The 24,859-nt window shown below is 42.7% G+C and overlaps 1 protein-coding gene across 1 annotated transcript in view; it reads right to left on the bottom strand.

The window, feature by feature from the left end:
• DNAH8 (dynein axonemal heavy chain 8) overlaps window positions 1–24,859 on the bottom strand; it is a 230,915-nt gene that overhangs the window by 86,615 nt on the left and 119,441 nt on the right. The window contains exons 53-65 of the mRNA XM_038761016.1: window positions 24,612–24,849; window positions 23,140–23,282; window positions 19,882–20,016; window positions 19,257–19,379; window positions 18,476–18,689; window positions 15,447–15,556; window positions 11,067–11,230; window positions 9,061–9,253; window positions 7,809–7,931; window positions 7,366–7,496; window positions 5,140–5,293; window positions 2,647–2,811; window positions 1,756–1,982 (exon numbers count right to left, since the gene is read on the bottom strand). Of these exons, the coding sequence (XP_038616944.1) occupies window positions 1,756–1,982; window positions 2,647–2,811; window positions 5,140–5,293; window positions 7,366–7,496; window positions 7,809–7,931; window positions 9,061–9,253; window positions 11,067–11,230; window positions 15,447–15,556; window positions 18,476–18,689; window positions 19,257–19,379; window positions 19,882–20,016; window positions 23,140–23,282; window positions 24,612–24,849 (2,120 nt within the window). The remainder of the gene's footprint in view (window positions 1–1,755; window positions 1,983–2,646; window positions 2,812–5,139; window positions 5,294–7,365; window positions 7,497–7,808; window positions 7,932–9,060; window positions 9,254–11,066; window positions 11,231–15,446; window positions 15,557–18,475; window positions 18,690–19,256; window positions 19,380–19,881; window positions 20,017–23,139; window positions 23,283–24,611; window positions 24,850–24,859) is intronic.

Genomic DNA, 24,859 nt, shown 5'->3' with positions numbered 1-24,859 from the left:
TAAAGTTAATCCTAATAAAAGCTTCAGTGGAGAACTTCAGGCCCAGGAGAAATACAGTTAGAAAACAGCACCCTTCACTGGATAGATCATCTTGGATGAGAATGATACTATTGATACTACACCTTTTTTTTTTCATGGCATTTGTTAATCGCTTACTCTTCCCGGCACTGTTCTAAGTGCTAGGGTAGATATTCATTCATTCATTCATTCAATCATATTTATTGAGCGCTTACTGTGTGCAGAGCACTGTACTAAGCGCTTGGGAAGTACAAGTTGGCAACATACAGTGATGGTCCCTACCCAACAGTGGGCTCACAGTCTAGAAGGGGGAGACAGAGAACAAAACATATTAACAAAATAAAATAAATAGAATGATTATGTACAAATAAAATATATAAATAAATAAATAGAGTAAAAAATACGTACAAACATATATACATATAGCCAGGTGGATATAGGATAATCATCTTGGGACCCAGTCCTGCTACCCTGGACATGACAGTTGAATGGTTCGTGTACAACTGTAAGCCTAGAAGCAGAGGTTTAGTCTCGACACCTACTGAAGGTTTGAGTTCTGCGCTTCTCCATTCTGTTAATCTCACTTATTCAACGCAATGCTCACAATAAATGTTTAATTTCCTGTACACTTCCCAACCCTATCAGTGTCTCTGTTGAACGTGAGCCATAACCATCTATGAAGATTTAATCCACTTACCTCTCTGGAATTAAAATTGGGGGTAATGCTATGAGAAGGCAGGCTCACACCCAAACCACATCACTCAGTGAAAAGTAAAAAAAAAAAATAATAATAATTTAGGAATGTGCTCAACTAGTACAAGTATATTCTTTAGTTTAAGTGTAATCAAAATAAAGAATATATTTGTACTAATTAAAATTTAATCTCAAATAGTTTGATGTGATTAATTTGGGAATCTGTGGGAAACAAAAACCCCTCAAATTAAACTTAACGATTCATCAATCATATGGGTCTGGATAGGAAATGCATATTTGATTGTGGATTGCAGTTACGTTTTAAAACTTGCTCCCGTTTCATTTTATATGTTTGTACTGTATTTCTATTTAAAGTTTGAAGAGACGCAGCATGGATGAGTAGAAAGAGGCTGGGCCTGGGAGTTGGAGGCCCTGGGTTCTAGATTTGGCTCCGCCACTTGTCTGCAGTGTTACCTTGGGTAAGTCACTTCATTTCTCTTGGTCTCGGTTACCACAACTGTAAAATGGGGATTAAGACTGAGTCCTAAGTGGGACAGGGACTGTGTCCTATCAGTTATCTAGACTGTAAGTTCATTGTGGGCCGACAATGTGTCTGTTGATTGCTATATTTTACTCTCCCGAGCACTTAGTATACTTAGTAAGTGCTCAATAAATACGATTGAGTGAATCTTGCAACCACCTCAGCGCTTAGTATGGTGTGTGACACATGTAAGCACACAAATACCATAAAAATAAAATGAAATGTCAGTATAACTTGAGAATAACAGTCTTTGAATAGTCATCACATAAATTTTCTCTTAAGAATGGCAATATATTTTCATTTTACTGTAAGCTGGCATCAAATGGCATCAAATCTCCCCCTTTTAGACTGTTCTCCCCCTTTTAGACTGTGAGCCCACTGTTGGGTAGGGACTGTCTCTATATGTTGCCAATTTGTACTTCCCAAGCGCTTAGTACAGTGCTTTGCACATAGTAAGTGCTCAATAAATACGGTTGATGATGATGATGATGATCAAATATTACCTCTGAAAATAATTTTCGCAGCTCTCCGAAACAATGTCATGGAACAGGCCCATGGTCTCTACAACTTGAATTTTGATTTCACGAGAGCAGGCAATGTTGTATTCTGAAAGGAAATGGGAGGCCACGGCGATCAGGGCCTCCCTAGGCCAACGACTGAACCAATCCATCGTGCATCCTGATATGAGGCCAGGAAATTTCAAAGAACGGGCACGGAACTTCTCGCCAACCTGTTAGGAACATGGAAGGAGAAACGCGTCGGTCTTCCGGAAGACAGTTTGAGGACACGTGAATTGTTTAAAATCATCACCTTATTCTATGTCAAAGTACACGGTAAAAGAAGAGTGTTTGATCTAGGAAAAAAAAAGAAGGAAAGAGGGATTGCCTCAGCTCCCATCTTCTCGTTTGCAGTTCCCTGGACAATGTTGGGAATTAAGTCCCAGTTCTATTACAACCGCAGACTCTGAATTCGGTCCCTTCAACTGTTAGGATAAACGTGTCCGATAGCCGAACGGCATTCCCGAGAGTTAAACATAATTTCATGGAAATAGGGGTTGCCGTTTGCATCAGACCTCCCCTCAAGCCGCTTCAGGCTACAACCCCTGTGAACCCCTAGTCATCTGGGCCACCACAATACAACACCTGGTCCTCAGCTGGTTCTAGGCCTCAGATGCTCTTGTTCTGTCATCCTCTCTTCTTTGCCCTTTGGATTTGTGACCTCTGGACATTTGATAGTCGCCTCAGCCCCAACCCCACAGCACTTGTATACATATAGAGCCCGGACCTGGGATCACAGGCCTGGTCCCACCCACTGCCTTCCAACATTTCAAGTGTCAATTTACAAAATCACCTGCCACACTTGTGAAAAACCCACATTAAGGGAGAACAACTCACTGGAGAAAAGCAGAGGACGACGTGTAAATTCTTCTTGGCTCGAGACAAGAAATACTCATAAAGATTATCAAACGTGGGAGGGTGGCGTGGCATCTCTCTTTTCATCACCGCTATCAATCCTTGGGTGATCTCGTCCAGCTCGTCCCGAGCAAATAAATTCGAGATCTTTGATGCAAGCAGACAAGATGATAAAATAACATTTTCAGAGTTTTCCATGTCCAAACTGTCACTAAAGCTTGCCACTAACTTTCTGAAGTTGCCCCTTCCTCACAGCGGCAGACAAGTGGCAGAGCCGAGATTAGGAGTCAGATCCCACAGCACCTGTATATATGTATATATACAGGGAAGCAGCGTGGCTCAGTGGAAAGAGCCCGGGCTTTGGAGTCAGAGGCTGTGGGTTCAAATCCCGGCTCCTCCACTTGTCAGCTGTGTGACGTTGGGCAAGTCACTTCACTTCTCTGGGCCTCAGTTCCCTCATCTGGAAAATGGGGATGAAGACTGTGAGCCCCTTGTGGGACAACCTGATTACCTTGTATCTACCCCAGCGCTTAGAACAGTAAGCGCTTAACAAATACCAACATTATGTATATATGTTTGCACATATTTATTACTCTATTTATTTATTTATTTTACTTGTACATATCTATTCTATTTATTTTATTTCGTTAGTATGTTTGGTTTTGTTCTCTGTCTCCCCCTTTTAGACTGTGAGCCCACTGTTGGGTAGGGACTGTCTCTATATGTTGCCAACTTGTACTTCCCAAGAGCTTAGTACAGTGCTCTGCACACAGTAAGCGCTCAATAAATATGATTGATGATGATGATGATGATGACAATCCTCTGACTCCCGTGGCCTACCCATTAGGCCACACTGCTTCATCCAGCACGGGACTTTTCAGTGATTCTCAGCAGAGCCGACACCTGGTAGTGAATACTGGCAGAACCAGGACACTTTCTAACAGTGAGCTTGAAGAACAACTTTCAGTACGGGGGAAATGTGCTGTTGAAGACAGTTGGGAGGGAAATTTTTCTAGAAGGAGGAAAGCTCTGCATGGGGCTATCAAGGCAACTTGCCCTCTGGGTCACGGAGCCACAGCATGACACTAGCACTCTGCTGTGGTCACTTGGGCTATAAATGGGCCAATAACTAGTCTCCCTCCTGTTTGACTAGTAGAACAGGGGTGGTATCCTGCCTGATTAACTTGCATCTCCCCCATTGCTTAGAACCATTCTTGACATACAGTAAACACTTAAATACCATAAAGAATTTTAAAATAAAAAAATGTCCTAGTTCCCTAACGGTACCCTGTCCAAAAACGCTTAATAAAAGCCCGTTCATTCATTCACCTGTATTTATTGAACTCTTACAGTGTGCAGAGCACTGTACTAAGCGCTTGGAAAGTACAATTCAGCAATAGAGACAATCCCTGCCCATTCATTCATTCATTCAATTGTATTTATTGAGCGCTTACTGTGTGCAGAGCACTGTACTAAGCGCTTGGGAAGTTCAAGTTGGCAACATATAGAGACAGTCCCTACCCAACAGCGGGCTCACAATCTAGAAGGGGGAGACAGACAACAAAACTCAACATATTAACAAAATAAAATAAATCGAATAAATATGTACAAATAAACTAAATAGAGTAATAAATACGTACAAACATATATACATATATACAGGTGCTGTGGGGAGGGGAAGGAGGAAAGCCGGGAGGGATGGAGAGGGGGAGGAGGGGGAGAGGAAAGAGGGGGCTCAGTCTTGGAAGGCCTCCTGGAGGAGGTGAGCTCAACGGGAACGCTCTGGGAATATCATATAAACCTACTACTATCCTTCAAAATTCCAAAATCAAGAACAATAAGAACTTCTCTAGCTAGTTGCTACATTTTCCTTCCAAATGTTTTGAAAAATATTTAAACATGGACTGAGTCACTGTGGTACGAGTACATTGTAGAATACAATGATCTTCCTACTTAGACAGTGAGCCCCACATTGGACTGTGTCCAACCTAATTAATTTGTATGTATCCCAGCACTTAGAACAGTACTTGAAACATAGTAAGCTCTTAAATGCCACAATAAGAACAATAATCATCTAATCATCATCATTATCATTTTTTTTTACCTCCCCTGAGAAGGTAGCACATAGTAAGTGCTTAATAAATACCATAACTAACAGATGATGATGATGGTATTTGTACTAGAGAAGCAGTGTGGCTTAGTGGAAAGAGCCTGGGCTTGGGAGTCGGAGGTCACGGGTTCTAATTCCAGCTCTTACCAGCTGTGTGACTTTGGGCAAGTCACTTAACTTTTCTGTTCCTCAGTTCCCTCATCTAGAAAATGGGAATTAAGACTGTGAGCCCTACGTGGGACAACCTGATTATCTTGTATCAACCCCAGTGCTTAGACCAGTGCTCAACACATAGTAAGCGCTTAACAAATTCCATCACCATCATCAACAGACAAAGAATATTGCCTTCTACTCTGAACCATTACCTCTCCTGAAGACAGCAAGTTGTTAAGATATTCTAGAAAGGCCTCATCTTTGATTTCATTATCAGTAAAGACAAAGGTGATGCCTTTTCCTTCAGCTCCAGCAATTCGGTACAATGTTTTTAAGTCATCTGTAAGATTCACTACGTTATAAGACCTAGAGGAATAAGGAGAGAGGCATTAAACTATCTCTAAGCGGTCGTAATTTATTCCAAAGCATACTATTAATCTATTTTGGAAGATATATGATTCTCAAAGCCACTTCACGGTGCCCTAAACGGTAGACAGCCAGAAAAAATGGGTTTCCCTCTTGGATGGAGGAGGACAGTTGCTTGAGGGATGAAATGTGGCCCTTTGCTTCCTACATCGTGCCAACTTGCATTCTATCTCATCTTCCTCTCCCCACAGCACCTGTATATATGTATGTTTCTACATATTTATTATTCTATTTTACTTGTACATATTTATTCTATTTCTTTTATTTTGTTAATATGTTTTGTTTTGCTGTCTGTCTCCCTCTTCTAGACTGTAAGCCTGCTGTTGGATAGGGACCGTCTCTAGATGTTGCCAACTTGTACTTCCCAAGCGCTTAGTACAGTGCTCTGCACACTGTAAGCGCTCAATAAATACGACTGAATGAATGAATGAACCCTCAGAACACACTCGTGCTGCGGGAAGAATTGCATATCCCAGTTGGGCAATGAAGCATACTTGCCAGGAAATCATTCAACGGTATTTAATGAGTGCCGCACCGTACTAAGCGCTTGGGAGAGTACAATACAGAGTCGGTAGACATGTTTCTCGCCCACAATGAGCTTAATGTCTAGAGGAGAGCATAAGATCCCTGAAGGGGGAGAATGTATTATTTTTTTTGTGGCACGTTTCCTAAGTGCTTAGTACAGTACACGGCAATGAGTGGCTACCCAAGTGTACGCAGCAAAGACCTTAATAATAATAATGATGGCATTTATTAAGCGCTTACTATGTGCAAAGCACTGTTCTAAGCGCTGGGGAGGTTACAAGGAGATCAGGTTGTCCCACGGGGGGCTCACAGTCTAAATCCCCATATTACAGATGAGGGAACTGAGGCCCAGAGAAGTGAAGTGACTTGCCCAAAGTCACACAGCTGACAATTGGCGGATCCGGGATTCGAACCCCTGACCTCTGACTGCGAAGCCCGTGATCTTTCCACGGAGCCACGCTGCTTCCCCTGCTTCACGCTGCTTAATGGCAACCGAAGCAATGATATTTCCGCTCGTGAGTCCACACCACTACACTGGCACTATGCTGAGGTCACAGTCCACTACGCAACGCGGAGAGCTCGGCCCCAGGGAGTCAGAGGCCCTGGGTTCTAATCCCAAGTCCTCCACTTGTCTGCTGTGTGACCTTGGGTAAGTCACCTCACTTCTCTGTGCCTCAGTTCCCTCATCTGAAAAACGGGGGTTCAATTCTTATTTGGACTGTGAGCCCTATATGGGACCTGATTACCTTATATCTACCCCACTGCTTAGGACAGGGCTTGGCATTTAGTAAGTGCTTAACAAATACCATTATTTATTGATGATATTATACTATCTTCTAGACTGTGAGCCCGTTGTTGGGTAGGGACTGTCTCTATATGTTGCCAACTTGTACTTCCCAAGCGTTTAGTACAGTGCTCTGCACACAGTAAGCGCTCAATAAATACGACTGAATGAATGAATCATTATAACCAATAATAATAATGAAATCTTCATGTGCTCTTTACATTGTAAAGCCCCCCTGCCCACATAAAAAGGAGAAGCGGCGTGGCTCAGTGGAAAGAGCCTGGGCTTTGGAGTCAGAGGTCATGGGTTCAAATCCTGGCTCTGCCACTTGTCTGCTGTGTGATGTTGGGCAAGTCACTTAACTTCTCTGTGCCTCAGTTCCCTCATCTGTCAAATGGGGATGAAGACTGTGAGCTCCCCGTGGGACAACCTGATCACCTTGGAACCTCCCCAGCGCTTAGAACAGTGCTTTGCACATAGTAAACCCTTAATAAATGCCATCATTATCATTATTATTATTATTATTAAAAAGGGGGGATATTCTTTAATAACATTATGTGAATGCCATGATAAGAGAGACACAGTGGTGGGAGGAACAGGTTAACTATCCACTGGAAAACTGAAAATGATCATTTCGGAAGTAATCTGAACTTCACAAGAATGGTTTTTTGAGGAATTTAATCCAGGCAGTTGCATTTCATACCTTGTTAGAGTGATTTGAAATATCTGGTAACCAGCTATGAAGGAAGCCAAACGTGAGAGACTCTGCTTTCCCGAACCCCCAACACCTACGAGCAGGGCATTTCCGCACGAGGTCCGAATTATTCGTGAAATCTGGGTTAGAGAAAAGCAAAAGGGGGAGAGTTAAAGAGAAAAAAAAGAACGTGGGAGCAATTTACTAATAGACCACTTTGGCACGAATTTGTCCAAGTTCCAGCCGGATTTCAAAACCCGATTAAAATGCTTCATCTCCATTTTCGGCTTCCATCTTCTTCCAGGCACAATTTGAACTGGAAGCTATTAAGTTATTAATATTAAATCTGAACCATCAGCAGTGCTGATTCCAACTTCGTATATCTAAATATGAAATTTAGGTAGTCTTGACACTTTGGGGGAAACGTATCAGTGAATAAGTGCTAGCAGCACCTTAACAAGATGAGTCATTGCATCTTTAAAAAAGACTAGATCCAGGGATGTTCCTCTAATAAATTCATTGAATTGCTTCTGATACATTTGTAGTTTTTCCGCCAGTAACTCGTAAGATGGCACCTGAAAGAACAAAAACCCCGAATTAGGTTCAAACCGTTTAAAATAACCGAAGTATGGAAGCAGCACGGCCTAGTGGAAAGAGGACGGGCCCGGGAAGCAGAGGCCCCGGTTTCTCATTCTGGCTCTGCCACTTATCTGCTGTGTAACCTTGGGCAAATCGCTTAACGTCTCTGAGCCTCAGTCTCCTCATCTGCAAAACGGGGGTTCGATACCTTTTCTCCCTCCTACTTTTTATGGTGTTTGTTTAGTGCTTATTATGTGCACTGTTCTAAATGCTGGGGTAAATACAAAGAACTCAGGTTGGACACAGCCCATGTCCCACATGGAGCTCACAGTCTTAATCGCCGTTATACAGATGAGGTAACTGAGGCCCAGGGAAGTGAAATGACTTGTCCAAGGCCACTGGGCGGGCAGGTGGCAGAGCCAGGATTAGAACCTGCTTCCCAAGCCTATGCTCTATCGACTAGGCCATGCTGCTTACTCTGTGAGCCCCATTTTGGGACCTGATTATCCTGTATCTACCCCAAAGGTCAGTACAATACTTGACAAATAATAAGCACTGAATAAACACCACAGTGATTAAATACTAAAAGACCTAAATTATGAACCAAAAAAGCTCCCTGGACAGTTTGGGAGAAATGCCTTCTTCACTTCCCTGCTTCATAGAGATCTAAATAGTCATTTATGAAATAAATATATAATATAGGAAACATAAATGCGAGGCTCAGTGGAAAGAGCACGGGCTTTGGAGTCAGAAGTCATGGGTTCAAACCCCAGCTCCACCACTTAGCTGTGTGACTTTGGGCAAGTCACTTCACTGGGCCTCAGTTACCTCATCTGTAAAATGGGGATTAAGACTGTGAGCCCCCATGGGACAACCTGATCACCCTGTAACCTTCGCAGAGCTTAGAACAGTGCTTTGCACACAGTAAGTGCTTAATAAATGCCATTATTATTATTATAAATGTATTTGATAAGGAAATCTGATGGGTGGGGAGGTGCACACCAGAGGCAAATAGGCTCCACTGTCCTTCTTTGCAAGAATACTATATTTATCCTGGCCTGGAAGATTTATCACCAAGGATAATGGAAATAATACATAAATGGATGAAAACCTGAGAAGAAATACCATTTCATAGACTTTGGGCGTCTCAAACACAAAATCTTCAGGTTCATCGCCAGTTGGTTCCGGCATATCACGTAAAAAATCTACAAAATATGGTTCAGGATGAAGTTCTGTAACCAGGTCAGGGTCAATATGTTCAGCCACTGCACGGGTAACGTGAACGTTAAACCAATTTTCATCTTCTTGGCAGATAAACCTAAGACAGAGGATGAACCAAAAAAAGATGCAAAGAAAGGAAGTGTTTTCTAACAGAGCAAAATGAAATCTTACTTAAATCCCATTTCCACTCCCCTCTTCTCTCTCTTTTTCTCCTCCCCTCTCCATCTCTTCACTTTTCCTCCTCTCTTTCTTCCCTCATTCATTCATTCAATCGTATTCATTGAGCGCTTACTGTGTGCAGAGCACTGTACTAAGCACTTGGAAAGTCCAAGTTGGCAACATCTAGAGACGGTCCCTACCCAACAGCGGGCTCACAGTCTAGAAGGGGGAGACAGACAACAAAAGGAAACATACTAACAAAGTAAAATAAATAGTAAATATGTACAAGTAAAATAGAGTAATAAATCTGTACAAACTTATATACAGGTGCTATGGGGAGGGGAAGGAGGTAAGGCGGGGGGGATGGAGAAGGGGAGGAGGGGGCTCAGTCTGCGAAGGCTTCCTGGAGGAGGTGAGCTCTCAGTAGGGCTTTGAAGGGAGGAAGAGAGCTAGCTTGGAGGATTAGCAGAGTGAGGGCATTCCAGGCCAGGGGGAAGGCATGGCCCCCCACCTAGCCTGTTTTTCTATCTTTGACTTTTGTCACTACTTCCATGGCCCCCTCCCCATCTCACTGGTGCATTTTAATCAATCAGTCAGTGGTATTTGAGCATTTACTCTGTGCAGAGAGCACTGTATTTAGGACTCGGGAGCTTACAATGCAACAGAGTTTGTGGGCGTGTTCCCTGCCCACCGTGAGCTTACAGTCTAAAGGATTCTATTTGAATAGCCAAACCTAACACCTTCCAGGCCTACTAGGCTGAATTTAGTAGCCGCAGGACCATAGTTGATCAATCAATCGTATTTATTGAGCGCTCACTGTGTACAGAGCACTGTACTAAATGCTTAAGTGTGGAGAAGCCAAGGAGGGAGCATCTGGGCTGACGCAGAGATACGCGTGTCCTTCAGGGATCTCGATCACCTCAGTAAAGAGTCACATATCAGTAGCCCCATTAGAACATAGAATTATGTGAAATTTTTCCAAGGCCCATGAGGTTTGGTCCATGCAGCCACAACTAATGCATCAACAATGCCTGTGATGAAACCAAAAGGATTCTCCCAGGTGTCCTAGACTGTAAGCTTGTTGTAGACAGGGAACGTATCTATCAACTCAGTTGCACTGGATTCTCCCAAGTGCTTACTACAGTGCTCTGCACCCCGTGAACGCTCAATTAATACCACTGACTGATGTTTGGATCGTGATATACAGGATGGTTTAAGGAGCATGCATGCGTGACCATCGGCGGGAAGCCGGAGCTGACCGAATCCTGGGCTACACAGATCGACTGAAAGCTGTCACTGAATTCTCTCGACAGGTAGCACAAAAGCAAGGCCAAGGGGAAAGGGAACAGGACTGGGATTGTGTGACCTTGGGAAAGTCACTTAACTTCTCTGTGGCCAGTTTCCTCATCTATAAAACGGTGTTAAGATACCTGCTCTCTCTTCTGAAACAAGGGCCTTAAGGCACCTGAACTGACGATCATATAACAACCCCATTGCTTAGCATAGTGCTTGGAGCTTACAAATAGCACAGTTATTACCATTATTAGTAGAATTATTATCACTAATAATAATAAAATCGAAAACCAAGAGAGTCCAAATATCTTTATGGAATCTTTTGAGAATGTCGATGTAACATCAAGCTCCGGATCATGATAAAGGTATTATATTTTTATTACATTTAGCAATGTAAATATTAGCCTAGTAAAATCAAAATATTCTATATAAAGCACTTAGTAGGAACCATAAAATACCTGTCAGCAATTACTCTGTTACACTCATGTTTGAAAAGCGAAAGGAGAGTAGAAACCGAATTGCATTCCTCTGCTTTTATAGTTAACATTCCTTGCCAAATTCTGGAAAGATCTCGGAGATTGAAGATATAATGAAACTTTGAGGGAGTTGGCAGCATCTTTATCTAAAGTAAAAAAAATATAATCACTGTTCAACACCAATAACTATGCGACTGGAATGAAAATAATGTCTGGAACTATAAAGAAAGAGGATTACATTTTCTCTTCCATATCTTTTTCTAGGTAAAATGTCTCATTTATTTTTATGGTTTTTTTTCCACATGCACTTTAACAAATATTGCTTATATAATGTCTTAATCCTGGAGGTGAAGGGAAAGCACAAGAGGAAGGCAGAGAGAACCAGCCCGGAAGTATTCAGGACCTGGGTTCTAATCCCTACTCCAACAGTTGTCTGCTGTATGACCTTGGGCAAATCACTTAACTTCTCTGTGCCTCAGTTGCCTCATCTATAAAATGGGGATTAAGAGTGTGAGCCCCATGTGGGACAGGGATTGTGTCCAATTCATTAACTCGTATCTGCCCCAGTGCTTAGAACAGGCACATAGTAAGTGCTTAACAAGTACCACAATCATTATTGCTACTAGGAGCGGGGAGAGAAACTAGGATTTAGAAACAATTTTTTAAAATGTCTAGAAACACTTTTCCCACCCGATGGTACCTCCCCAGGTCCCAGTTTCTCAATCCTGTCTCTGAACCATATTGATCAATCAGTGGTATTAATTAAGCGCTTAATGTGTATAGGGCACTGCATTAAGCACTGGGGAGAGTACAGTACAACAGAAATAGCATAGACGTTCCCTGCCCATAACTATAATGAGTTCATAGTCTGTGAAATCTGTGAATTATTGATTGAGAACTTTCTGGGCCCTTCTCCCGGGCCAGAAAGCAAGATGCACACACTTTCTCTGCCTCTTGCAGTTCCAGATCCTAGGCAGGACCGCCAGCTATAAAAAGAACACCTTCTCGCTCGGCGAATGAGACTTCAGGGGCCAACGGGAACAGTTGGATCTTGTTTCTTGTCCCTGGATTGGGCTTTTAGGGGGACGACCCCCGTCAGATTCACTCCCGGATTCAAAATGGGACCCTACCATCCTTTCACTCCCAGAATTCGGTTCTAATGTGAGGATGATTCCGGTTCTAATTCTAATTGGTTCTAATTCAAGGCCCTACTGAGAGCTCACCTCATCCAGGAGGCCTTCCCAGACTGAGCCCCTTCCTTCCTCTCCCCCTCGTCCCCCTCTCCATCCCCCCCATCTTACCTCCTTCCCTTCCCCACAGCACCTGTATATATGTATATATGTTTGTATATATGCTATATGTATATACGTTTGTACATATTTATTACTCTATTTATTTATTTATTTTACTCGTACATATCTATTCTATTTATTTTATTTTGTTAGTATGTTTGGTTTTGTTCTCTGTCTCCCCCTTTTAGACTGTGAGCCCACTGTTGGGTAGGGACTGTCTCTATATGTTGCCAACTTGGACTTCCCAAGCGCTTAGTACAGTGCTCTGCACACAGTAAGCGCTCAATAAATACGATCGATTGATTGATTGATTGATGACCCGGCCCCTAACAACTCAACATATGAGTGGAAATATTCTGGGAATTTGTAATTTTATATACAGTTCTGTCTCTCTCTCTATGAATATATACAAAGAGAGAGCTGTGTGCTTGTATATATATATATATATATGTACACATATACACAGCATCTATATAAAATAATAATAATAATTGTGGTATTTGTTAAGGGTTTAAATACCACAATTATTACTATTATTTTATGTGCCGAGCACTGTTCTAAGCACTGGGGTTGGACATAGTCCCTGTCTCACATGGGGCTCACAGTCAATCTTGCACATAGTAAGCGCTTAATAAATGCCATTATTATTATTATTATTAATCCCCATCTTGCAGATGAGAGAACTGAGGCACAGAGAAGCGAAGTGACTTGCCCAAGGTCACACAGCAGACATGTGGGAGAGCCGGGATTAGAACCCAGGTCCTCGGGCTCCTAGGTCCATGCTTTTTCCACTAAACCATGTTGCTTCCATACACATACATTCATTCATTCAATCGTATTTATTGAGCGCTTACTGTTTGCAGATACATATATACATGCATACAAGGGAATGGCCGAATAAGATGGCGGTGATCAACGGCAGTCTCGGGAGACAGAGTGAATTAAGGATCATCATCAATCGTATTTATTGAGCGCTTACTATGTGCAGAGCACTGTACTAAGCACTTGGGAAGTACAAATTGGCAACATATAGAGACAGTCCCTACCCAACAATGGGCTCACAGTCTAAAAGGGGGAGACAGAGAACAAAACCAAACATACTAACAAAATAAAATAAATAGAATAGATATGTACAAATAAATTAAATAAATAAATAGAGTAAAAAAAATATGTACAAACATATATACATATATACAGGTGCTGTGGGGAAGGGAGGGAGGTAAGATGGGGGGATGGAGAGGGGGACGAGGGGGAGAGGAAGGAAGGGGCTCAGTCTGGGAAGGCCTCCTGGAGGAGGTGAGCTCTCAGCAGGGCCTTGAAGGGAGGATGAAGGATGAAGCCAAGATAAAATTTACACAACACTAGAATTTTACACATTTCTATTACACTTTGTGCACCCTTGAAGAGTGAGTTGCGATGTAAATTGATGGCTGTACTGCCTTATAACGAGAGCCAGATTTTCCATTCCTGGACTGCATTCTTGTCACACTGATTCAGGACTCCCTTGAAAGCTGCTGAGTGCAAATCAGTGTAATGGAACGAGGAAGAAATATGGTCTAATACCACAGCACCTATCTTCCACTGGGCTGGCAGTGTTTTACTATGATTATTGCATTAATCCTTTCAACTCCATTGTGGGGTAGGCAGGTGCACACTCGGATTCGTAGTTTTACAGATGGGGAAACACGTGCACGGAAATTAAGTGATAATGATAATGGTGGTATTTGTTAAGCGCTTACTATGTGCCAACCACTCCCGCTGTTGGGTAGGGACCGTCTCTATATGTTGCCAACTTGTACTTCCCAAGCGCTTAGTCCAGTGCTCTGCACACAGTAAGCGCTCAATAAATACAATTGATTGATTGATTGATTGGGGGGATACAAGCTAATCAAGGTTGTCCCACGTGGGGCTCACAGTCTTCATCCCCATTTTACAGATGAGAGAAGTTAAATGACTTGCCCGAAGTCACACAGCTGACAAGTGGCGGAGCCGGGATTCGAACCCACGACCTCTGACTCCCAAGCCCGGGCTCTTTCCACCGAGCCACGCTGCTTCTCGGTGATCTGTTCAAAACTGGCGGTGGAATTGGTGACTGAATCAAGAATCCCTGATCCACAGTCCAGTTATTTCTTCTGCCGGCATTTGTTAAGCGCTTACTTTGTGCCAAGCACAGAGCCCAAATAGCGCTGGGGTCAGTCCCTGTCCCACACGGGGCTTGAAGTCTTAATTCCCATTTTACCAATGAGGTAACTGAGGCACAGAGAAGTGAAGCGACTTGCCCAAGGCCACACAGCAGACAAGTGGCAGAGCCGGGATTAGAACCCACGACCTTCTGATTCCCAGGGCTGTGCCCTCTCTACTAGGCCAAGCTGCTTTTCTATCACTCAATCAATCGTATTTATTGAGTGCTTACTCAATTGAGCGCTTGGGAAGTACAAGTTGGCAACATATAGAGACAGTCCCTACCCAACAGTGGGCTCACAGTCTAAAATACCACAGAATATACTATAGAATACTATAATAGTCTAACGGCAATAGTGAGTTTTAAACGAGAAAGCTTCCACCCCCAGGATGACCCTGGGGATGCACAGAGTCAGAGCACAAACTGGAAAGCCCCAGTGTTTAAAGGAAACGGAAAATTCATTTACCCCATTAACAAAGACACTAGAGAAAATACCCAACACAAATTCTTCCGGGACACTTTACACAAACAAGGCCAGAGGGAAGGTCTCAAGCTTATTAGAGGAGCATCACGGCCTAGTGGAAAGAGTCAGAGCCAGGAGTCAAAAGAGGACCCGGTTTCTAATCCTGTTCCTCCAGTTGCCTGCTGTGAGCCCTTGGGCAAGTCACTTCTCTGTTCTGTGCCTCAGCTTCCTCATCTACAAAATGGGGATTTAATGCCTGTCCTCCCTCCTAGAGTATGAGTCCCACGTGGGACAGGGATCATGTCCGACCCACTTAACTTGTATCTATCCCAACACTTAGACCCCACGCTAAGCGCTTAACAAATATCATCGGCATAATTTCCCCCCCCCCGAAATTTTTTGAAGTATCGAAACCCATAATCTACCTTAGTCCACTGCCACAGGATTCTGCCTGCCGAGACTAATTTTACGATCACGTCACATATCTCTGGCTTGAAGTTTCTCCGAGGATCGAAATATCCACACCCGATTAATCCTGAAAACGGATAAGATTGAAAAAAGAACTTTATCATCATCATCATCAATCGTATTTATTGAGTGCTTACTATGTGCAGAGCACTGTACTAAGCGCTTATACAGATCATTCAGAGCCTATTTTTTTCCCCAAGGGACAAATCATTCTAAACGTACATCCAGCTACTACAGTTCGGGTGATTAGTGATCTCAGAAGCCATTTCTTCCAGTCATCTCTGACTAAAGCGGTAAGCAGGACAATCAATCCATCAGTGGTGTTCATTGAGCGTTTACTATGTGCAGAACACTGTACTAAGCACTTGGGGATTGGGAGACCTGTTAAATAATTCCTCTCAGCCTTTGCCAATCTGTTGCCAGAGCTTCTGGGAAAGGAGGGAAGGAGGAATTACAGTGAGCAAAAATGAAAGCAGGAGGGATAAAAAAAAAAAGGCAGAATGGAAGAGCAATTGACATGGCTCCAGTCTGCAAATGTGAAAACTAGGCCTCCAGCTTCAGCCTCCTAAATTTTAAAAAATCTATACTTTTTGAAAGATCGGGCTTCAGCAATTTTCCCAACTACCTCTGTTGCATTACGGAATTCACTTCATTTTTAAAGTGTCCTTCCCTATAACTTACTGAGAGCTTGGGAAAGAACAACATAATTAGAGTCCCCCGAACAGAGCTAAATCCACTCCTGTGTGATTTCTTAAATTACCAAACTCTCAGAAAGTCAGGAATCATGTTCCGTGGCCCTCTAGGCTGCAAGCTGCTCGCGGGCAGGGATCATTTCTACCAATTCTATTGTACTGAACGTCCCCAAATGTTTAGCACAGTGCTCTGCACACAGCAAGTGCTCAATAAATACCTCTGATTGACTGATGACACAGAAATTTCAGCTCAAAACTGAAAAGTACAGACCTTTAATTTACATATTATAAATTTCCTATTTATTCATATTAATGTCTGCCTCTCCATCTAGGCTGTAAGCTCATTACGGGCAAGGAATGTGTCTGCTAATTTTGTTGTATCGTACTTTCCCAACTGCTTAGTACAGTGTTCTGCACATAGTAAGCACTCAATAAATACCATTGATTGACTGGAACACGTTTGCAGAGATTTGTGAAAATCTTCAATCAGTAAATGGTATTTGAGCGCTTACTTTGGGCAGAACACTGTACTAAGTGCTTGGGAAAGTACAACACAACAGAGTTGGCAGTCACATTCCCTGCCCATAAGGAGTTTACCGTCTAGAAGCAAAAGGGGCAGAGAATGGCCCCAAATTCACTGAGGCACTGAATGGACTGCCAGACATTCACTGATCATTTCAGTCATTCATTCATTCATTCAATCGTATTTATTGAGCGCTTACTGTGTGCACAGCACTGTACTAAGCGCTTGGGAAATCCAAGTTGGCAACATATAGAGACGGTCCCTAACCAACAGCGGGCTCACAGTCTAGAAGGGGGAGACAGACATAACAAAACATATTAACAAAATAAAATAAATAGAATAAATATGTACAGATAAAATAGAGTAATAAATACATACAAACATATATATATATACATATATATATATATATATATATATATATATATATATATATATATATACACAGGTAACTGAGGTCACTGAGGCCCAGAGAAGTGGAGCAACTTGCCCAAAGTCACGCGGCTGACCGGCGGCAGGGCCGGGATTAGAAGCCGGGACCTGTGCCGCTCCGAGTCGCGCTCCGGACACTTTCATTCATTCATTCAATCGCATTTATTGAGCGCTTACTGTGTGCAGAGCACTGTACTAAGCGCCTGGGAAGTACAAGTTGGCAACATATGGAGACGGTCCCTACCCAACAGTGGGCTCACAGTCTCCGAACGCCGGGTGCCATGGCGGGGAGGGGATGCAGGGGGGTGAAAGGGAGGCCCGGCCCGGTTCTAGATTTTAAGCTTGTTATGGGCAGGGAATGTGTCTATCGCTGTATTGACTCTCCCAAGTGTTTAGTACAGTGCTCTGCCCACAGTAAGTGCTCCGTAAGTACGACTGACTGACTGATTTGGGACCACCAAGGACAACAGGAATAGAACTGATATATTCATTCAATCGTATTTATTGAGCGCTCACTGTGTGCAGAGCACTGTACTAAGCCCTTGGAAAGTACAATTCAGCAACAAATGGAGGCAATCCCTGCCCAAAACGAGCTCACCGTCTAGATCTATTAACTCTATCATACACAGTACCTTTCCCCTCAAATTTCATAAAAATAAAAGCATGTTGCTCTCCCTGTACGACCACACTGTTCGAACATTGTGTCAAAAAACAAGACTAAGGAAACCATCCCAAGGTTTGTGCCACTTCCCCTCCCCATGACCAAGACAGTGGTATTTGGTGGAGGGCCACGGAATTCCCGGCACTCTGAGAATATACCGAGCATGCTCCGCCTGGGCGGAGAATTCCCAGCCTTAAAAGTAACCAAGTGCCTTTGGGTTCGATGCCAGGTAACCGGACCCATTTAAGTGGACCAACTCCTATTACTTGACCCTGGAATGTTTTTTCCCCAAATTGCCAAAGACGGCCTGCCGAAATGAAGAACCGTCTTGGCTGAGCCAGCATGTCTGACCAGCCTAATCGCAGATAGATAATGAATACATTGCAAAACCACGGTGGAACTGGAAAGGAAGGATTGTAACCACTCTTTCCTCACAAGACAGAAAGGTCAGTCCTCTATGTGGGTTTACCTTAATACTATGACCTGTCTTCATTGTGTCTGAATACGGGGTTGGGGGGCGGGGGAACTGCATATTCCTTTCTTTTTTCACCTTCTACTGTAACTCCTTGAGTGGAAAGCATAACGTAGTTTATGATTTTTACAGCACTGAAGTGTACTATAGAAATGATGAATACTATAATAACAGACAATTGCCCATTCTAAAGAAAGCATTAATACCAAAAATTTTGTCTATGGAGGCGTTGGATGGCAATGTGCAATTAAACACAGTGAACTGCCTCTTCAGACGTTGTGGAATATCATTTCTACCACCTCCGGGGTGTATCATAGCTGCTATTATCTGCACATCAACAATCGTAGTGAAGTCTCCGGGTTTATCCAAGCTGTACATTCCTTCCATTTCCATCATCTGCCGCACGATCTCATTAGTCACCTGAAAATGATTACAAAGTAGGCTTTTTAATTACTCAAGGACTTGATCCATTTATAGGGCACTGCACTTGTATCAATAGGACTACTGCACACACACACACACACACACAAAAACGCTCCGACGTCCCAGTTCTATTAATGTTTGGGAAAATGTATATTCGATGTCTGAATATTAAATACCCATCTTTGCCCGTATTAGCTAGACAATGCATTTTTCATTCTTTCTCCCCATTCATCGTCGTCTTTTCCTTTGTCCGCGTGTTTTCTCTCTCCGTGTCACTATCCTCTTCTAGTCCTATACTACTATGTTTCTGTCTGTTGTGCACATGTTTGTATGTTTTTTGGTTCCGTGAGGTCTCCGCTTCCATGCCTCCGTTTCAGCCCGGTTTTTCTGTTCCTACACGTCAGGGTTTTCTGTACATGGGGAAAAAAAATCTGTGTGCAGATGGGGTGAGATGTAGAGGAGTGTTTGTTTTAAGAGCCCCCAGATTCTACCTTCTCCCTTTTTTTCCTATCTCACCCTCTGTTGTCAGTGGCAAGCATGCTGAATGTAACATCTCCATTATACCTGATCACCCCATTCATTAATTATTGGCATGTTAATATCGTCGACAAACACAGTCATTTTTCTCCCCCCCGGAGGGCCGTATGTGCTTCCTATCCGTTTATCCACATAGCTTTCGATTGTCCTCTGAAAAAGAGAAAGGGAAATAATATTTTTGAAATCGCACACTTGCGGTGTGTATTGAGGGTCCAAATGGTCATAGCCATGATTCTGACTTCAAGGAGCTTACAATGGATTTAAGAAGCTATTACTAAGAAAGATAAGCATGCCATTGCATAACATGATGGATTTTATATTTGAAGAAATTAAAATAGAGACTAAACAATTTTAAGACCAAATGATCACAATGCCAATCCTTAGGCTGAAATAAACAGTAGGTAATTTTAAGGACAAAAGACTATAATGTCAAACATTTTCTATAGGATCTCAGACTCCTTACTTCTTTTAAGTGAACATGAAGAAATCTGAGGAATAAAAAACATGGAAACCCCTTCTGAAATTCCCATTTCGCTTGTATGAACAGTATTTTGAAACATATTTTAAATACAAATGGCAAACATTTGAAAGTATATATAACTGTGGATTTTACCTGACAAACATTTGAAGTATATATAACTGTGGATTTTACCTGAAACATAACTGGTTCTGTGGCAGATGAAAAATTCAGAGACTTTGATAAATGCACTTCTGGATTGTATTTTTTCATATATCCTTTAATCATTACAGTTTTCGCCGTTCCCTGTTCTCCTGTGAGCAAAACTGCCTATAATCACAGAATTACAGACTTTAAGCCCAAAAAAGGGGCTGGAGAATCCAGCTTTCCACTTCAAGACATTATCCTCCAATCATCCCCACAAAATAGCTGCCTGTCTTTTTCTAAATGATCTCTATGGTCAGAAATTCCACAACCTCCCTTAGTAATACATCTCCCTGCAACCAAAACTTAACACGAAAAAAAATTCTTCATAAGATCTAGCCTAAATATTTAATGCTGCAGTTTAAATTCATTCCCTCCTGTCCCCTCTTAAAGGAAACTAAACTGAGCAATGGTCATTTAATGGTTTCCCTGCCACTCCATTTATTGCTTCTTCAGTTCGTTTCTACAGAGGGCAAATTTCCCAAACCTTTAATCATTTTTGTGCATTCCAAAGCAATTTATATTTAACAATTCGGCACTGTGGTGAATTAACGTTTTACCGGGTGATTCTGAAGTTAAAAAAAATCAGCTAGATGCTGGGCTATTTGGATCTTTGCATTTCTAATAAAAATATGCAACAAGTCTAGTGTCATGTGATATTTCCAATAGGGCTCAATAAACGTTGCTTTAAGGATACCCAAGATAGGTGTCTTGGCATTTTTCTAGTCAGATATGATTTTTAAAATGTGAACATTCAATGCCCTTAAAACATGACTGCCAAGTCTTTAAAATATAGCAGTAACTTTATGCAACAAGTCTAGTGTCATGTGATATTTCCAATAAGGCTCAATAAAGGTTGCTTTAAGGATATCCAAGATAGGTGTCTTGGCATTTTTCTAGTTGGATATAATTTTTAAAATGTAAAACATTCAATGCCATTAAAATATGATTGCCAAGTCTTTAAAACACAGCAGTAACTTGTATATACTTATGTTACCTAAGGATTCGCAAGTTTTATTCACCCTCTCCTCTGCTATGAATCGACGCCTTATCGTGGCAGAAGAGTTTGTGTACGCTGATGAAGCTTACAGCTACTCATTCATTCATTCAATCGTACTTATTGAGCGCTTACTGGGTGCAGAGCACTGTAGTAAGCGCTTGGGAAGTACAAATCGGCAATGTATAGAGATGGTACACCATATAGGGTGACTTTTAATGGCAAAGGCTAAGCCGAAGCATCGGACATAGCCGATTCGCCTGTGCTGAGCAGTGGCAGCCTGGGAAAGAATCAAAGATGGGTCAAAGATGATCAAAATGTTGGTCAAAGACAACGGCAGAGACTCCGGTTTTTATGGCGTGGAAGAAAGCAATGGTAAACCACTTCCGTATCTTCACCAAAAAAACTCTACGGATACACACGCCTGAACAACTTTACGGTAGAAGATGGGACGCTCTGGAGAGGATGTGTCCGTGGGTCGGAGACGACTCGGCATTTGAAGAAGAAATTCATCCCTCCCTCAGACCACAACACTTACGAACATAACCGTAAGGCATTTATTTTTATTCATGTCTGTCTTCCCTCCAGACTTAAGCTCACTGTGGGCAGGCAACGTGTCTACCAACTCTGTTGTATTGTACTCTGCCAAGTGTACAATTGATCGATTGAGGTAAAAATTAAGCTACACAAGGAACAGCCACCGGGAATCATTCATTCATTCATTCAATTGTATTTATTGAGCGCTTACTGTGTGCAGAGCACTGTACTAAGCCCTTGGGAAGTACAGGTTGAATCAGGGATTTGGATTCCAAAGTTCGGGAAATTTCACAGACTTTTTTGATTTGTTTTTAAATGACGACCAATTCTAGTGGGCACAGTTGTCCATCCCAGGGACTCTCGGGCAGAGCAGCAATAGTCAGCCGGTCAGTTGTATTCACTGAGGGCTTCCTGTATGCAGAGCACTGTATTAAGCGCTTAGGAGAGTCTGATCATAACAATATAACAGATAAATTCCCTGCCCACAGTGAGCTTACAGAAGGGGAGACAGACATTAATAGAAATAAATAAATGCTGTGGGGCTGGGAGGGGGGGGATGAATAAAGGGAGCATGGCAAGGTGATGCAGAAGGGAGATGAAGAAAGGGAAAAGTGGGCTCCAGTGGCTGCCATCCAACTCTGCAAATTAATCAGGTTGGACACAATCCATATCACACATGGAGCTCACAGTCTTAATCCCCATTTGACAGATGAGGGAACTGAGCCCCAGAGAAGTGAAGGGACTTGCTCAAGGTGACAAAGCTGACAAGTGACAGAGCCTGGATTAGAACCCAAGAAGCAGAATCTTCTTGTCATCATCATCATCATCAATCGTATTTATTGAGCGCTTACTATGTGCAGAGCACTGTACTAAGCGCTTGGGAAGTACAAATTGGCAACACATAGAGACAGTCCCTACCCAACAGTGGGCTCACAGTCTAATGTCTAGTGGATAGAGCCCGGGCCTGGCAGTTAGAAGGACCTAGGTTCAGATCTCGGCTCTGCCACTTGTCTGCTTTGTGACCTTGGGCAAATCACTTCACTTCTCTGGGCCTCTGTTGCCTCAACTGTACACTGGAGATTAAGATTGTGAACCCCATATGGAACAGGGATTGTATCCAACCCGACTTGCCTGTACCCACCCCAGCACTTAGCACAGTGCCTGGCACACAGTAAGTACTTAAAGTCCCCAATTATCATTACTATACTCTTAAGAGGAAAGCTCTCTGTGCAGAAAACCATCCCTACTTCCAGATATCTTTTCTAGATATCGATGAGCGTTCTAAATAAGGGAAGACTCGTGTTATTGGAGAAGGATAAATGCCAGCGAGGGTATTTCAAGATCATATACTATCAGTAGAGAAGCAGCATGGCTCAGTAGAAAGAGCCCGGGCTCTGGAGTCAGAGGTCATGGGTTCGAATCCCGGCTCCGCCACGTCTGCTGTGTGACCTTGGGCAAGTCACTTAACTTCTCTGAGCCTCAGTTACCTCATCTGTAAAATGGGGATTAAGACTGTGAGCCCCACGTAGGACAACCTGATCACCTTGTAATCTTCCCCAGCGCTTAGAACAGTGCTTTGCACACAGTAAGCGCTTAACAAATGCCATTATTATTATTATTATTACCAGATTATTTTACACCATGGTCTCCCACAGCCTAATGTAATACGCACTCAATGGGTTCTACAAGTCACTGACAAACGCCTGAGCACTTACTTTGTGTTGCTTTGCGATCGTGTCTATCAAAAAGTTAGTTCTAACGTTGTCGACGTTTGGAACCAGGATAGATGAATATTCTGGAATACTATCCGTGGGATAGACGTATGGCTGTAGTTTTTTATTCCAATGATCCCAGTCACCTGTTAAAAGTATATAGTTATACATGTGTAATATATATTTCGTATTATCATCAATATGTTGATAAAGAGAATCTGGTCTGGTCCAGTGCTTAGTACAGTGCCTGGCACATTCATTCATTCATTCATTCAATCGTATTTATTGAGTGCTCTTACTGTGTGCAGAGCACTGTACTAAGCGCTTGGGAAGTACAAGTTGGCAACATATAGAGACGGTCCCTACCCAACAATGGGCTCACAGTCTAGAAGGGGGAGACTGACAACAAAACAAAACAAGTGGTCCGGTGTCAAGTTATCAGAATAAATAGAGGGAAAGCTAGATGCACATCATTGACAAAATAAATAGAATAGCAAATATGTACAAGCAAAATACAGTAATAAATCTGTTAAGCACATAGTAAGTGCTTAACAAATACCATAATAATAATAATACCAATACTAACCCTGCTCTAAACCATTGGAAGAAACAGAACTGAGGAGCCTGAATCAGTAGGGAGGACTCTGGGCCAGAAACAGCAGGCCAAGTGAGAAGAAGTGTGGTTTAGTATCAAGAACACAGCCCCGGGAGTCAAAAGATCTGAGTTCCAATCCTGCATCTGCCACATGCCTGCCGCATGTCCATGGGCAAATCATTAAACTTCTCTTTTTCTTAGTTTTTTCATTTGTAAAATGGGGATTCAATACTTTTTCTCCCTCCTGATTAGACAAGGAGCCCCACGGGGGACAGGGACTGTGCCCGGTCGGACTAATCAACTGGTATCCGCCCCAGGGGCTTAGTAACAGTGCTTGGCGGACATAAGGATTTCACAGTTATTATTATTAATTATTCGAAGGACTAGATCAAGAGCAGAGTTATGCTAAGCTGCAGCATGACAGTGGATGAGAAACAGGAGGAAGTGTTTAATGCAGAAGAACAGGTTGGGACGAGATGAGCAGAGGGCAGTAATAACCGTGGTTTCTGTTACGCGTTTATGATGTGCCAGGCACTGTACTGAGCGCTGGGGTGGAGACAAGCAAATCGGGTTGGACACAGTCCCTGTCCCACGTGGGGCTCACAGCCTCAATCCCCATTTTTCAGATGAGGGAACTGAGCCCCAGAGAAGTGAAGTGACTTGCCCAGGGTCACACAATAGACAAGGATCCACTGCCGTCTGACTCTTTCCCCTATGCCATGTTGGCAGTGAGAAAAGACGACTGAGTTTTCACTTCAGCCTATTATGTTTTGGCAGTTTTCTCCAACCACTGGTATATCTGGTTCGGGGATTACGATTTCCAGACCCCCGCAAAAATGCTACGGCTGAAATTAAGTCAGAGTGATTATTTGCCTCTTACCGTAATCCGTGACGTAAAACTCATACATGGTTTGATTACTGCCTTTTGGGATCTCTGGCAAATCTAATTTGCTTTCGTGGCTCCTTAAAAAGGCCTCAAGTTTTTCTCGGCTCTCCAGCTCCAGCAGGGCCCCTAAACTCCACATCAGGCTAAACACAAATAACTTATGAAGGTGCTCGTTGCATGAAACGCCACCGTCTTCTTTAGAGGGAATTAAGCCTTCCAGCAGATTGAGAGACTGGGGGGAA

Source organism: Tachyglossus aculeatus, chromosome 19 (genome assembly GCF_015852505.1).
Source record: "Tachyglossus aculeatus isolate mTacAcu1 chromosome 19, mTacAcu1.pri, whole genome shotgun sequence".
NCBI classification, from domain to species: Eukaryota; Metazoa; Chordata; class Mammalia; order Monotremata; family Tachyglossidae; genus Tachyglossus; species Tachyglossus aculeatus.
The sequence above is the reverse complement of the archived record's forward strand: the minus strand, read 5'-3'. Positions and strand labels throughout refer to the sequence as shown.